The sequence below is a fragment of the Cryptomeria japonica genome, chromosome 1, assembly GCF_030272615.1.
Source record: "Cryptomeria japonica chromosome 1, Sugi_1.0, whole genome shotgun sequence".
In the NCBI taxonomy this organism is placed as follows: Eukaryota; Viridiplantae; Streptophyta; class Pinopsida; order Cupressales; family Cupressaceae; genus Cryptomeria; species Cryptomeria japonica.
In genome coordinates, this window is record NC_081405.1 from 223357789 (window position 1) to 223374537 (window position 16749).

General features: G+C 33.3%; 1 protein-coding gene across 1 annotated transcript; it reads right to left on the reverse strand.

Annotated features, from left to right (window-relative positions):
- Positions 1–6618: 6618 nt before the first annotated feature.
- Positions 6619–8735, reverse strand: LOC131074619 (ankyrin repeat-containing protein ITN1). Its single transcript, XM_058011269.2, has 4 exons — positions 8556–8735; positions 8429–8467; positions 7823–8346; positions 6619–7664 (listed from the first exon to the last, which is right to left on the reverse strand). Exons 1-4 carry the CDS (start codon positions 8710–8712, stop codon positions 6720–6722), a joined length of 1665 nt encoding a protein of 554 aa, XP_057867252.2. The 5' UTR covers positions 8713–8735; the 3' UTR covers positions 6619–6719.
- Between the last annotated feature and the right edge of the window lie 8014 nt (positions 8736–16749).

The window sequence follows — 16749 nt, forward strand, 5'->3', positions numbered from 1 at the left end:
AGACTACTGAAGCACCTGATGGCACATTATATACAACTATGAAAATCAAAGGCATACCTTCTCGAGGCGTGCTTATTGATCCAACTTGCATGGTTAATGTGATAACTAAAGAATTTCTTTATACTTTGCAATTTTATCAAGTGATACATGATGATACTGATGTGGTAGTTAAATTTTTTTATGGTTTCTCTTTTCCTACTATTGGTGCTATCACACTTCCTATTGATGTTGGCACTAAATGCTTAGATGTTAAATTTATCAACATTCCTACATCCGATCAATTTCGTGTAAAGTTGGGACATCCTTGGATTTCTTCCATGAAAGAAGTCACTTCTATTGTTCTTAACTGTTTGAAATTTCCTCATAATGATGAAATCATAACTATTAATCATAGCATATATCAACATACAGTGAGACATGGAAAAGTTTATTTTGATTATTTTTGGTCCGAACAATTCCAACCTCTTCAACCTAGAAGTGATGCTCTCTTTAAATCATATCAAAAATGGAAAAATGAAATGATGTTGTCATTAAGTAAACCTATAAATCCAACACTTATCCTTCCTCTTGATGATCATATACCTCTTCTTGAAGACAAGATTATTCTTCCTCCTAAGGAAAGAAATAATCTTCTTCCCAAAGAGAAACCTATTTCTTCTCCTAAAGAGAAGAGTATCCTTCCCCATAATGAATGTTGAATGGTATCATAGATGGAGATGTGTTAATGTGTTAGAGTTATTTATGTGATGGCATTAAAGTACCCTAGGGAATGGTAGATGTTTTGATATATTTCGCTTGTGTAATTATGATGTTAAAGATATTTTATATAATCTTGTAGATGTTAATTAATTCTTTTGATGTAATTATGGTTTATTGTGTTGTGTTAGTAGATGTTTAAAAATAATTATTATTATTATCTCTAGTTGTATGTTAGTTGGTTGTTTTTCTCTAGGATATTTTAGTGCGCATTACACAATGTTGACATGTTGCTAAAAAAATAAAATTTTGTCCAAGCACAAAATTAGGCCAATTGGAGTCATAGTAAAAAATCTGAAAAATAAACATTCCTAAAAGTATTAAATTCATGAAAACAAAGCCAAAATTTCACTAGTGGGCTCTTTGAAAGATTTCATTTTCTATGCCTGACCATAGATTAACATCTCATTAAAAAACATAATAAATCACCAATATGTAATCCAAATCATAACTATACCATCACTAACATCAATATGTCGATCTCAAATAAAGTATAACAGTGATCATGTCTTGAAATATATAAGCATCATAAAATAGTTGAATGACATGGATCACATGAATGTATCCATACACACACACAAACAAAATAAACTACACATAATGAGTTAAACATTTCTAACAAGTCAAAATAATAAGTATCTAAAGAAAAGCATGGAGGGGCACTACAATTATTAAGACATAAAGACTCTTAAAATGTTTTTTTAGCTATTATTTATGTGATAAATATATTTCATATTTTATATGTCAATCTTTATGGATAGAATTTTAAATAAACATATTTTAAAATATTTATTTAGAAATGTTTTAGAATTATTCTATATATTTAAAATATGCTATTTCATTTTAAAATAATTATATTAATATAATGTAATTAACATTAAATTGATATTGTAACTAATATTGAATTTTTATTGAGATATGATTATATTGTTATGTTTTCATATATTTTTGTTATTATATTTTAATATCTTCATTTAACACTTTACAATAATAATAACAATATTTATTATTATTATTTCTATTAAGCTCTTGACAAAAGAAAAAAAATTATTATATGATCATATATTTATATGTAGGGGCACTTTATATATATATATATATATAGTAATCTTCTCATAAAAATAATATTAAATTTAAAAAATATAATTAAATATTTTTTATTTTTCATGCATTTAAGTGTTACAGATATGTTAAAGTGAATTCTTCTACTTCATAAATTAATGGAGGTTTTTGCATCCATATATCAATATAATATGTCTTCCTCATAATTATATTTTTTATTTGTTTTTTATTAAGTTAAATGAGTTTCGCAGGGACCCGAAACCCAAAATTTTACAACCAAAAGAATAGTCACAAAATAGACCAAAACCAACAACTAACCAGTAGATAAAACAAGGGTCGAGCCCACAAAGTTAAAAAACTACAAAAAACAAGCAAAGCACAAAACAAAACACCAACACCCTACTGGAAAGAGTGCACCAATTCTGAGTTCTTCTAGATCATCTTCCAATTTATGTCTTCAAGCTCTTCCATAATGAACCTGGAGGTACCCTACTCCTGATTCCTGCTTTTGGTTCTAGTATATGGGCCACTCACAGTCTGAGAACTCCTTCCTTGCACACTTGAATCGTGTAATTTCTTCTTTTGTTTAGTCTCCAATGATGGGATGTTGGATAAAGGTCGAGCTTTGTGATCAACAATCATCACATTTACCTTCTTAAGGCCCTCTGCACTACTATTCATTTCTTCCTTGCTAATGTCCACTAAATTCCTCAAGCTCCCTTTTATTTCTTCCAAGCTTGATTCCAAATAACCAATTCTACTCTCATGGTCAGTCTTCATAGTCTTCAAATCTTCAATTAATTTTTTGTATCATCTAGAGTAGCTTATCGATTTTACTTGGCTTAGGGTTATAAGTAAATATATCAATGATACCCTTGATACCCTCTTTCAGTATGTTAATTTTCTTACCAACCCAAAGGAAACAATTCTCTTGCCCACTAAATTTTTTTTATTATCTTCTCTAGCATCGAGCCAGTAGTGGCCTTTGGTCAACATTAATAAAGATGTCAAGTTTAATTTCCTATTCCTTTCCCTTATTGTCACCAGACTTCCCCAACTTAGCCTTTTTTTATTTTGGAGGGTTAGAATCCTGCATTTTAGCTCCAAAAGTCTTATACTTACTAGCCGCCCATCTGGGATGTTTATTCCTCCTACTACTGCCAGTCCCAAGGGTCATGTGGGCGAGACACTCCTCTTGAGTGGGATAGTAGTTAGGGTCTTCTGAAGTCTTAATATCCTGCCAATCCATGATCATTCCACTCTCCTCTCCCTCCATTTTTGTCTCTCACACCACTTGCACCTCAGGGTTGGTGGATGAAATGGGGGTTTTGTCAACTGAGGAAGGCTTAACCTCATTAGCCTTAGGATAGTCCATGATAAGAATAATTAATCCTTCATGGTAAATGGGATTAACAAAATTCTTGGCATGGTAAGACAGACTTTGCTCTAGGGAAGAAAGAAAATAAAAGGGAATGGAAATCCTTTTACCATGCCTAAAATGATTAAGAATCGTGAAATGATAGGAAAAGATACTAGCCAAGAGGTCATCAATGGTAATGTACCTCATTATCACCTATGTCGTGTCCACCCATAGGGTTTGCAAATCTTTACTGCTATATACCCACCATTCGCCATCTTGTGAACCCTATCTCTTTCGCTTTGTTTGTCGAAGAAGATGGAGATTGCCTCCCCAGCCAACTTCCTCTCATGCTAGAATTACTTTCCTTCCATTTGCATGCCCATGATATTTTCAATGAAAGGCTCATCAATTCTAAACTCCACCCCAAACGCAGTGAGAATGCCCTTATTCCATCCTTTTACAAAATCTTCAACCTTTTGAGATCATTCACATGGAGTCTCTCAAGATAGGGAACAAAACCCCCATCAGAGGTTTCATTCCAGAGGTGTGTATTCTTCTTCCATTTTTCATAAGACGTGGATTCCATTCTATTTTTCTCACCACCCATACCATCTCTGCCTTAGCAATTCCGGGTATACATTGCAAACCAGATGCACAAAATGCAAAAACGGGCACTAAAGAAAGGTCTAGACACTTTGATATTGGAATCCAAAAATAAATCCCACCAAAAATCACCATTCAAAAGACTACCTGTCTTCATTAATGAGTAATGAATAGCCGATACAAGCGACATCTTTTCTTGTCAGATCGCACAAGTGCTTCAGGAAAGTTCCCCTTTCGTCCAACTAGGTTTAGATTTCTTAGTAATATATTTAATGATATACCTATTTTAAAATATTCTTAAAGTATTAATACATTGTAGATGAAATAAATAAGATAAACATTTATGTATTCATATGTGTAATAAATAAAATGACTCGAAATTAATTTCTCTTTATATTTTTTTTTATAGGGGTAGGTAATAAGCCGAAGCGGCTGTATTATTTTTATGGAAGGCCAAGAGTCACAACTTAGAATTCATTTTAGATGTCCCTATTGGGAATTGAAGTTGGGTCTCCATAGTGAGAACCCAATGTTTTAACCAATTAAGCTCAACCCCTTGGACTTAAAATATCTATATTAATTTACTATCATCTCAATAATTGTTTATGTTTTTTATGAATTTAATTTTAAAGTATGTAGACACAAAAATTGACATATAAATTTAAAAAAAATTACTCATTTAAACAATATTTTAATTTAATTTTAATTTCATATTTTTAATTTTCATAATTTTTTTATTTTTAATACTTAACAAATAATTTAACACACACATATAATTAGATTGATATTTAATTTTAATGAATATGAAATAGTTAAATTTTTTTACTTTATTTTAGTTATCAATTTTTTTATCATCTTTTAAAATATTATATTTGTTATTAAATATTGATAATTTAATATGTAAATGACCATCCTTTAAATTAAGAAATATTTATTAATACACTCACTAGAATCTACCTCTTTCGCTATTATTATAGCTTTCAATGTAATAAATCCACTCTACTAGTGAGACATGTTTGTTCCTATTTCAAGTACTATTAAAAAAACTTAAAAAGGTAAATGTGATTAATTCATTAGTGATTGTTTAGCATGAATTTGTGTGCACACATTAAAAATTGTTACATAATTAAATTAAGAAAATTATTTAGAATATCGAAAAAAACTTGCATTACAATGATGCACTTCTCAAAAGTCATTTTCGCATTAATAACACCCTCTAAATACAACTACAAATTTAACTCAATATGGTGATCCTCGTTGACCCATCAGACCACAACCAAGTAAAGGGCAGCATGAGGGAAAGTGATTGCAGAGTGATCATTATTTTCTACAAGCTGTAGAAATGAGGAACAACCTTGTTCCCTTTTGGTCCTCCGCGAGGATAATTTGCAGCTGAATCATCAATACACAATTAACTCTGATATTGCATCCATGTTGATGGCCTCCCTCCTTGATTATGGAGAGAGGAAGAAGATATAAAACACCTAGTAACGATTCTAGTGAGGCGCTGGTTTCTAGAAAATCTTGATAAAGTATTGGAACAGGGTACGCATGCCAGCAGATTTTGATGGACACGGCATGGGGAGAGAACATGGAATGGTTTTCATTTATATATAGCGGAGGCCGTGCTTCGACTCTTGCATGTAGATGTTTGGCAACAAAAGGAATGGAATTCCTAGAAATTGTGAACCTAAAAGGGTTGAGATGTCTGGTCCTACACATCAAAAAATAGCCTCGATAAATCACTTTACAGTCCCAGGTGACCAAAATGCAGTAATCCAATTTTACTTGTCAATTAAATGTTTTACTCTGCTGTGTGTTATATAATTGGTGATCTGTAGCAAAGTTCTGTATCATCACTTTTTGGTTATTTTGGGTAGATGTCTTTGTACTGTCTAGTTTTAGGTTTCTAAGAGTCATATTCAGTTATGCTATAGCTGCAAGTGAAATTATTAGGTTGGGCGTGGTAGCTTTTGTAATCTACTCGCAAATAATGTATACCTAAATTTTCTATGTACTTAAAGATTATAATCAATATAGACCGGACAATCTGTGATTGTAATTTATAAATTAAAAAACAAATATGTATTATTTAATGACCTTTTTTTATTTTAATGATATATTTTTTAAGTCTGTTTTCATCTTAATAATAAATTTTAGAGTGTAATCATAGAATAAATACAGAGTTAAAATAAATAAAAATTCATAACTACATTTTACATAAATATAATATTATCATTATAAAAATATATTTTGTAAATAAAAATTGAAATTCTTAGGACAAACGTACAAGTAATGTAATGTGGTTGAAAAAAATAATAATTATAATTGATCATGCTATGACATACATATTTGATGAAAGGAACTACTAATATATTTTTTTAAAATAAACAATTGAAAATTACAAACCAGCTACGCCTCTTGGAAAGGAGACAACAGCAAAAGAACTTTAGTACAGTGAAACGAATCACATCCACTACAAGAAGAAATTAGCCATACAAACGGATGTAAAGCTACAGTAATAAATAAAAAACATTCCAATAAAGCCATGGCAATAAGCAAAGACATTCCCATCGTATACTGAAAGCTGATCTTCCACACATAATTCTTTACTATTATATTTATTATATTACAGTCAATTATTGCATGGTACAAAGGATGGAGGGAAAGAGAGTGGAAGACTGGCTATATTAAGTTTATATTTTTAGGTTTAAAAGTGTTAAACATTTAGAGTTGATTTATATTTTCTAGGCTTATTATATTGCTTAATGTGTTGGACCACACTAAGAATACACTTCTAGACTTAAAAATGTTAAAACACTCAGAATTAACTAAGGTTCTTTAAGCTTAATATATTACTTAATTGTGAGGGTTAACGCTGACAGACTAGTAGAGGGGAGAAATTGAAGCGTGAAGGACGTTGTAAAGCGATAGATAGCTAAACATGGTTGAAGCAGCACGAGGGCGATGAGCGGGAGTTGTGAGAGCCAACAGTTTGTTGAGGAGTCGGCTTACAGCACAAAACCTGCCCACTGATTATATCACGGGAAACATCATCACCACAACGGACAAGGTTAAGAAGTCCACAACGTTCTGCTAGAGACCACACCTTTTCAACAATATCATCCACAAAACAAGATACACCGCATAGGCGGTGTAATCTTGCCCGCTTCACTGCAAAGTGTACCGACTGACGGATAAATGCGAGGACACCACATATTGTAATGGCAATGAGACTTCCCAAAACAACCCAAGAGAAGGTCTCAACCTTACGGGCCAGCATGGCATACACTCCAGACATAAACCCATAAGCGGTGAATCCAAAGCTACAGCAAACCACTGAACTGTTGACAGTCATGAACAACATCTTGTCCCCTGTGGTAAGCTCTGAGCTCATTTCCCACATTATACAAACGAAGAGGGATAGAAAGAAGGCTATGCAGTCAAAAATAATGAAGAGCTTAAACGAAACAAGGGATATAAGAAGAGGGCTCCCTTGATCATCGTGTACATGATTAAAGCTAGGAATAGGGCTCCCTTGATCCCCTTTTACCGGACTCTCCGAATTGAAACCTCCTGGGACGGTGAAGGCTGCGGCACATGTCATGGCAGCCAGCAACGCTGCCACCACTAGTTCTGCATTGCGTCTCTCTTCGTAGGCTTTGTCTACCATTGACCTCGCTTTCATGTACTTTTTATGGCTCACCTGTGGTGCACAGTACATGAATCGCTTAGTCTTCCCTCTAAAATCTCCCAGCTTTCTTATAATCCTGAAAGATTCGTGGTACTCTGTGACTTCTCTTGCAATCTCACATGGTGTCTTGCTCTCACTGTTCCGGGCAAGCTTCTCCACGCCATCCACTTTCAGCAACAAATCAACCATCTACACCGCAAAACAGGCAAAAAGAAAAGAAAGAGGGACAATTATTTGCCTGTGTATTTCTCAAAGGTGCCAGATGCAAAGCCTTCCAAAACGAATGTATCAGTAAAACTGTAAAACATAAAAAGTGCTGAGCATCAATCCCCCAAAAAAACACTTACGTGCCCATATTTGTTCCTTGCTGCAATGTGCAAAGGCGTGTCCCCTGGTCGAACAATTGGCTGGTCATTCTCGGTATTTGAGGGAGTTTTCCCCTTGGGATGGTGCTCTCCTCCATCAATTGGCTGGACATGGTGGGAATTAGTAGCACAATTACCTTCATTTTTGGATGCATTTGTAGCACAATTTTCTTTAGCGGGAGGATTTCGGGCAGGCTGAAAAGGTTGATTGATAAGTTCTGACAATACCTTTTTCCTCCTTAAATATTCAACAAGCTTGACTTGGTTAAGCTCCACAATGTAGTGCAGGGCGTTTGATGTGTGACTTACCAAAATCTCTACGGCTTCTTTGAATCCCAAACTGACAGCCAATTTTAGTGGAGTTTGGCCTTCTTTATTTGCACAATCAAACAAATTGTCATCCAATTCTACCAAAATTTTTACCAGCTCCACGGCATCTTCCCTTACAGCTAAATGCAAAGGCGTGTCTCCTTGTTCATCCGTCTTTTTTATTGTGTTGATTAAACCTGCATGAATCACCTAGTTAAGCAGACAAACAATCAAGCATAGCTTTTCAATTTATAAAAATGATTTTATGAAGAGAATGACCTGAGTCTCTTAGCTTTTCTGCCAACGCTCGCAACAAATCTGCATTTTAGGAATCGACTGGTCAAGCAAGACAAACAAGTGAAGAATAGCTTCTAACAAAAAAAAAAAGTGTGTGAAGAGAATGAACCTCGGTTTCCTGAAATTACTGCCGCATGTAAACATGTTCTTCCATCTCGAGTCTTGTCTTCGATTAAGCTTGACAGATCATGCTGTTCGAGCAGATCTTTGACCTCGTTTATTTTACCCCTTTCACAAGCTTCAAAGAAGTGCGATATGTTCTCCATTATTTTTTTTCAAAAACTTTCCGTCGTTGCCTCTTTAGCTGGATGATGTGAATTCACCTTGGATCCCTCTTTATTTCCCAGTGCTGACCAGTTAGATCGATTTGACAAGATTCTATTTAATTCTCGTTACATCATTCTACTTCTGTAGAGTGACATCACCTTAGATTCCTCCGGTCACATCATTGTAGTTCACGAGTAATCATCTACCTGTAGAAATTATTGAATAGCTGATTGACGTATTCACCATACTGGATGAACCCATATAAATGTTAACATTTAAATATACATAGCAGTCCGTAGAGCTTGTAATCCATGGACACCATCCCATAACATACCTATTAGAGAAGAAAATTTGCAAAACTTTAAGCAATTCTGCATATTAATATGTTTAATATTATTAACAAAGATTTTACTATATGTAATATGTTAACTTCTTCTAAACTATATAAACTAATTAAATATTAATTTACACTTAATTTATAAATTAAATATGAAAATTATACTTAGAATGTTCTTATTAATTTGCATAAAAATTCATTTTCTTTTCATTATAATTTATTTACATAAATAATTAAATAATAAATAAAAGATTGAATTGTAGAGTTGTAACTAATAATAAATAATGCAATACTATAATTAAAAAAAGTAGAATTAAAATAATATAAGGTATGGAGATTGAATTTCAGTGATGATATATATTATTTAAGATGTTAGAAATTTATTTCTTAAATTATTTGAATATTAGAATATTGTTTAGATAACAATTTAAGTATTTATAAAAGTATTACTTTTTACTTTGATTCAATTTTTTGCTTGACAATTTGATCTTTACATAGTTTGTAGAATTGGTTTAGTGTAGAAAATTAAAACTACATCAATTGAGATCCATTATAAGGAATTGGAATGTATCAGATATTCCTCACTTCATCATACCTAAATTTGAACATAGATTGTGTTTATAGGCACCACATGGGAGCTTCTTACATAAGGGTTTATTCTCTTTTAATCAAGCCTCTAGGTGGACTAATTCAATTGATTTGAATAGTAATGTAACACAATAGAAATGTATGTAGTATGCCTAAAATGATGATGTAGCCTAATGAATTCTCTTATGATTGATCCAAATAATCAAAATTAATTGTGAGTAGTCCTAAACTACTATTCACAACAATAAGGAAGGACAACTGAGAGGGGGAGGTGAGTCAGTTTTCACTAAATTAAACCATTTAAGCACAATCTTAGATTTGATCAACAACAGCAAGAACAAAGATAAACATAATAGCACCAACACACATAACACCAAGATTTTAACGTGGAAATCCCAATTAAGGGAAAAACTATGGTGGGAACCTACCCATAATAAGATGATACTCTACAGTAGTATGTGTAAATATTACAATGGGGAATGCAAATGCATTTAGGCACATTTCCTAGAGCTCAATGCTCAAAACACAATAACCCAGAAGGCTACAACCCTTATTACTACCTTACAATCTAGCAAGGATGAATTGCAAGAATAGCATCTACTAATGCCTAATGATAGTTCCCATTAAGCTCATTTGTCTACCCTATAATAATCTATGCTAAATATACCACACCGAAAGATGAATTCACTTATTTGCAGATACACCAGTCTCTGATAATGCAGACACAACCACCACATATCACCGAGTCACCAATTACAAAAATATAAACCTATTTATACAAATCATCAACCTTGACAACAAGGTCGACCAAATCCTCAACACCTAATTACAAAACTATATCACACAATACATAAATTAACCACCGAACCAATACAGTGTCATAGATAGCATAGCATAGACCTAAATCAACTCTCCAAACATGCAACACCACCAAAATCTTGCCAAGATCAATCACAACATGTTATACCATTAAAAATACCGCATAACATAAAGAATATCATCAGACCTAGAAGATCTTCAATAATATGTCAAACGATCAATACAGACCACCAAAATAAATAGTACATGATTAGGAAACACCAAGAAGAACATTAGAACCATCCACAATAGCTGCACCAACACCACTTAATCAAATTTCCATCGATCAACATGCTAACACTCAAGAACACTTACCAACGATAATTCGGACAAGAAAGATAACTTGTGGAGCATCAAATCATGAACCATTTGAAATGAAGATACACATGAACATCCCAAACACTTCCTCAAATCTGCAACACAAGATATGACCATACAGGAGCACAACAAACCAAACACCAGAACACTACAACACGGAACACTGAAAATCAATCTCCATACCAGAATCCTCAACTCAATCAAATAATCACATAGCATCATGAAATCAATAAATTATGAAGTATATCTAGTTTATTTAGAATCCCAAACAGATAAATCAACCAGATCAACTTACTGCAAACACCAAATCACCAAAACAATTCTTTGCAACACCAAAACATAGGAATATGTTGACATCAATGACAACAACATATCCTAGTAGCAACAATATCCAACAATATTCACCTTTGGCATTGATGGAACATATGAATGTGGAAAACAATCAATGCAAAAAAATAAATTATCATCAGCAAACTCCCCATAAGATCATGCACACATAATTCCAAGGATAAGATACTTTTTCACATTCTTCTCTCCCCCTTTGACAACAATGCCAAAGATGAAATGCAAATCATGCTTGTCTCCCACTAAAGAGGAAAATCTCTCCCCCTTAGGATAAACTCGCAACTAGACAAAAAAACCACCTATTGACTACTCCGACTAAGTAGCAGTGCCAACTCCTCAACCCAGATAAGAAGATAAGGCTCTAAAGTCCACTGAATTGATGCATCTCAATGCATCTAGTTCTCATCAGGAGGGGCAGAGACCCCTAACTTGTCTCTCAAATAGATAAATGTATCTATGGGAAAAAAGTAAAAATATCTACAATTTGATCTTTTGTAGATACATATTCTAGTTTTACTCCCTCATCATTGACCTTCTACATCAAGAAGTGATACTTAATTGATATATGCTTTGTTTTAAAAATGCAGTACCATATTCTTGAAAATATTAATAGTAGTTGAATTGTAAAAATAAATAATTGTAGGCTCATCATACACAACTCTAATATCCTTCAACACTTTCTTCATCTAAATTACCTAAGTACAATTGCTAGCAATAGCATTGTATTCAGCTTAAGCAGTAGATAGAGATAAAGCATCTTGTTTCTTACTTGCCATGAAACCAATTTCTTCCCTTAAAAGAAAGCTCCACTGGTAGTGCTCTTCTAGTCATCTGCATCACCTACCCAATCAACATCATTATTAGAACATATCATAAAATTATCATTCTTCAGATACCATAAACCATAATCAATAATCCCCTTGAAGTATCTAAAAAATACTCTTCACAGTAGTAACATGTGTCTCTTTAGGATCAACTTGAAATCTAGCACAAAGACAAACCGCATGCATAATATCTGGTCTAGTCTAGTCTGAGTCTAATATAGTAGTCCACCAACCATATATCTATACAAAGTCTGATTAAATTTCTGAGATTCATCATTCTTAGATAACTTGCATTCAGACACCATAGGAGTTCCAACAAGTTTAGAATCATCTAATCCAAATTTCTTCAATAATTCTTTCACATACTTAGATTGAGAAATAAAAATATCTTTATCAGTCTAAGTAATATGCAGTCCTAAGAATAATTTAATCTCACCTATCATAGACATCTCAAACTCCTTTTTCATATCATTAGCAAACTTCATACTCAAATCATCATCTCCTCCAAAAATGATATCATCAACAAAGACTTCAAAAATCAAAATGTTATCATTATCAACCTTAAAGTATGAGTTACTATCAATAGTACCTTCACAAAATTCCAACTACATCAAGTACTTATCCAGTGTAGCATACTAGGCTCTAGGGGCTTGCTTCAATCCATACAATTTTTTCTTAAATTTGCATACCATATCTCCTTCAAGTGATAATAAAAATCCTTCTGGTTGCTCAATGTAGACTTCCTCTTCCATATCTCCATTCTAAAAGGCTAACTTGACATCCATCTAGTACACATTGAAATTATTATAAGCAACATATGCAAGAAGCTTGGTCTAACAACTTCAATTCTAGCTACAAGAGCAAAAAGTCTCCTCATAATCAATACCTTCCATCTCAGAGCATCCTTTACATACCAATATTGCTTTGTTTCTCAACACTTCACCGACTTCATTCAGTTTATTCTGGAACACCCATTTAGTACCAATCACATTCTTATCCTTAGGTCTTAGAACAAGCTCCCATGTATTATTCTTCTCAATCTGATTCAGTTCTTTTTCCAATGCTTTTATCCAATTCTCATCTTTACATACTTCTACAACATCTTTAGGCTCTATTTTGGAAATCAAGCATATCTCTTCAACAAAAAGTCTTCTCTTAGTCATCACACCCTTCTTCTTATCACCAATATTTTGATTTTATAAATGATTCAATCTCACATGCCTTAGAGTATTCAGATTATTTTGATTCTCAAGCTCTTGAACTTCTTCACCAGTAGCATCTATATCTGGATTAACTGTCTCCACCAGATCATTTTTCTTTAAGATCTCAGACTGTGCAGGCTTAGAAACAATATCCTAATCATCAAACTCATATCTGCATGCTCTTATTTGCTTTCCATGACATTCATCAACCTTCACATTTGCAATTTCTACTATCTTCTTCAGTATCTTATTTTAACACCAATAAGCTTTTCAATTAGTATAATAACCCAAGAAGATTCCTTCATCACATCTTGTATCAAACTTTCCTATATCCTCATCTCTTTTGATATAACATTTGCTTCCAAAAACTCTGAAATATCTAACTATAGGTACATGACCAAACATAGCTCATAAGGAGTCTTACTAGAATCACCTTTAATATCCACCCAGTTGAATATGTAAATAGTATAGCTAACAACTTCTCTCCAAAAGGTTTGCACAACATTTCCTTCAATCAACATAGTCCTAGCAGCATCCAAAATAGTTTTGTTCTTCCTTTCAACAACTCCATTCTTCTGAGGGCTTATAGGAGGAGATAATTGTCTTCTAATTCCATTCCTCTCACAAAATGTATCAAACTCACTGGATGTAAATTATCCTCCTCTGTTGGATCTCAGACACTTCAGCTTCAACCCTATCTCAGTCTCCACCTTGGCTGAATATCTTGAATTTCTCCAATGCTTCTAATTTCTCCCTTAGAAAGGTAGCTCACATCATTCTAGAGTAGTCATCAATCAACAACATGAAATACGTGTTACCCTACTTGCTTCTCACTCTTGTAGGACCACATAAGTCAATATGCACAATATCTAATAATCCACTAAATGTATACAACTTACTCTTAAATGAAGTTATTGTTTGCTTTTCTAACTGGCATTCTTCACATATCAGATCAGAAGGCTTTACAAACTTAGGCAAATCTCTAACAACCTAAGTAGAACTTATCTTTATCATGAAATCAAAATTAACATGACGCATCCTCCAATATCACAACCAACTTTCATCTATTTGAGCAATCAAACAACTTTTCTCGTCGACATTCAAGTGAAAGACATTACCTTTATTCTTAGTCCCTAATGCAATCTCTATTCCGTAGGCATTCAAAATATTGCAGTTACCATTCTTAAATTGAAAATCATATCCCTTATCAACCATTTGTCCAATACTCAAAAGATTATGCTTTAAACCATCAACATATAAGACATCATCAATATTATTCTTACCATCAAAAGATATAGAACCTCTACCATGAATCACAAAATCTTAATCATCTCCAAATCTCACTACACCATCATCATACCTCTCCATACTCACAAATTTTCTCTTATCACCCATCATATGATGTGAACAATGACTGTAAATTACTCATTCATCTCTCTCCTCAATCTTAGCAGCCACAACTTTCTCCCCAAGAATGTAGCTTGTAGAATTCATTGATACTAGATCATCTTCCTTGATAGCAATAAATACAAATTCTTCTTCTGAATTCCCATTGTATGATTCTCCATCTATCACACCTTCATCAGTAGCATAATAACATCTCTTTTGATATCTGTACTTTTGATTAGGCTTATAAGGCTTATCATACTTGTCATGTTTATCATATCTATCATTCCTATCAGATCTATCATACCGTTCAAATTTATCATGTTTATCATATCTAGACATTATGTCATGGCACCTAGAAGCAAAATATCCTATCTTATTACAAGAGAAACATTTCAAAGGTAACTTTCTATCATACTTACCTACTCTTGTAGGTAATCTCCAAGCAATATGTTCTTGAATATCATCCAACTCTTTCTCCTATTCTTCTATCTCTCTCATTTCTCTCTCATATCTATAAACCCTACATGAACTCTCTCTCGGATCATACTTCTACTTCCTGGATACAACGGATTTAAATGTAATTTCAGATTTACCATGTGATTCTCCAAATTTTCTCAACTCAAATGCAACAATCTTCCCAACCAAAATATCTCTTGTCATAGTATTCACACTTCGGATCTCATCAATAGCAGCAACTTTAGCTTTGTAAGCAGAAGGAAAGGATATTAGCACCTTAGCAACTATCTCATCTTCCTCAAGAGTTCCACCAATATTTTTTATGTTCATAACAAGCTCATTTAATTTAGCCATAAAGGATGTTATATTCTCATCTTCTCCCATATTCAATGTCTCATACTTTACTTTCAAACTCTGCAACTTCGCAACTTTAACTTGTGCATCTCCTTCATAAAAGGTGTGTAACTTTTTCCAGATCTCATGTGCAGTCTTCAAACCCATCACATTAGTCATCTCCAAATTGGTCAATGCACTCAACAATTCTTCCTTATCTCTTATCTTATGTTCATCTTTCTTGATTTCATCAACAATAACCAGTCCATTTGGAGGAACATTGTAGACATTCTTTGTAATCTTTCAATAATCTTCTACAATATACTTCAAATGAACTTCCATCCAATCTTTTCATATAGTATAATTATTTCCATCAAATATATGTCTCTCCTTCTTGAACACGTAGGTTGCCATCTCGGATCTCCTCAAGCAGTTAAGCTTTTTCTTGAGGATCTAGCTCTAATACCACTTGTTGGCAACAAGGAAGGAAAACTAACAAGGGGTAAATTAGTTTTTATCAGATTAAACAATTTTAGCACAATCTTACATTCGATAAACTACAACAAAAACAAAGATAAACATAATAGAACCAACACACATAACACCAAGATTTTGACGTGGACAACTCGATCGAGGGAAAATCCATGATGGGAATTTACACACAATAAGATGATACTCTACAGTAGTATGTGTAAATATTATAATGGAGAATACACATGCATTCAGGCACACTACCTAGAGTTCACTGCTTAAAATACAATGACCCAGAAGGATACAACCCTCAGGGAAGGTTCACTACCTTACAATAAAATTTATACTACAATCTAGCAAGGATGAACTGCAAGAATAGCATCTGCTAATGCCCGATGACAGTTTTGGTTAAGCTCAATTGTCTGTCTTGCAATAATCTTTGCTAAATACACCACACTAAAAGATGAATTCACTTATTCACACATACACCACTCTTTTATAATGCAGATACAATCACCATACATCACTGAACCACCAATTACAAAAATATAACACCTATTTATACAAATCATCAGTCTTGACTACAAGGTCGACCAAAGCCTTAACACCTAATTACAAAATTACATCATACAATACATAAATTAACCACCAGACCAATACAATGCCATAGATAGCATAGCATAAACCTAAATAAACTCTCCAAACATGCAACACCACCAGAAATCTCACCAAGATCAACTGCAACATGTTACAACACCGAAAATACCGTATAACACAAAGAATATCACCGGACCCAGAATATCTTCAATAATTCACACAAGGATCAACGTGGACCACTAAAACAAATAAGACATGATTAGGAAACACCAACAAGCATGTTATAACAATCTGCGATAGTTGCACCAACACCACTTA

Coding starts and splice junctions, on each gene's coding strand:
- LOC131074619 (XM_058011269.2), bottom strand. CDS start 8,712: ATGGAGAACATATCGCACTTCTTTGAAGCTTGTGAAAGGGGTAAAATA. Junction 8,468..8,555: donor AGTAATTTCAGGAAACCGAG/GTTCATTCTCTT, acceptor CCTAAAATGCAG/ATTTGTTGCGAGCGTTGGCA. Junction 7,665..7,822: donor CAAGGAACAAATATGGGCAC/GTAAGTGTTTTT, acceptor TTTGCGGTGTAG/ATGGTTGATTTGTTGCTGAA.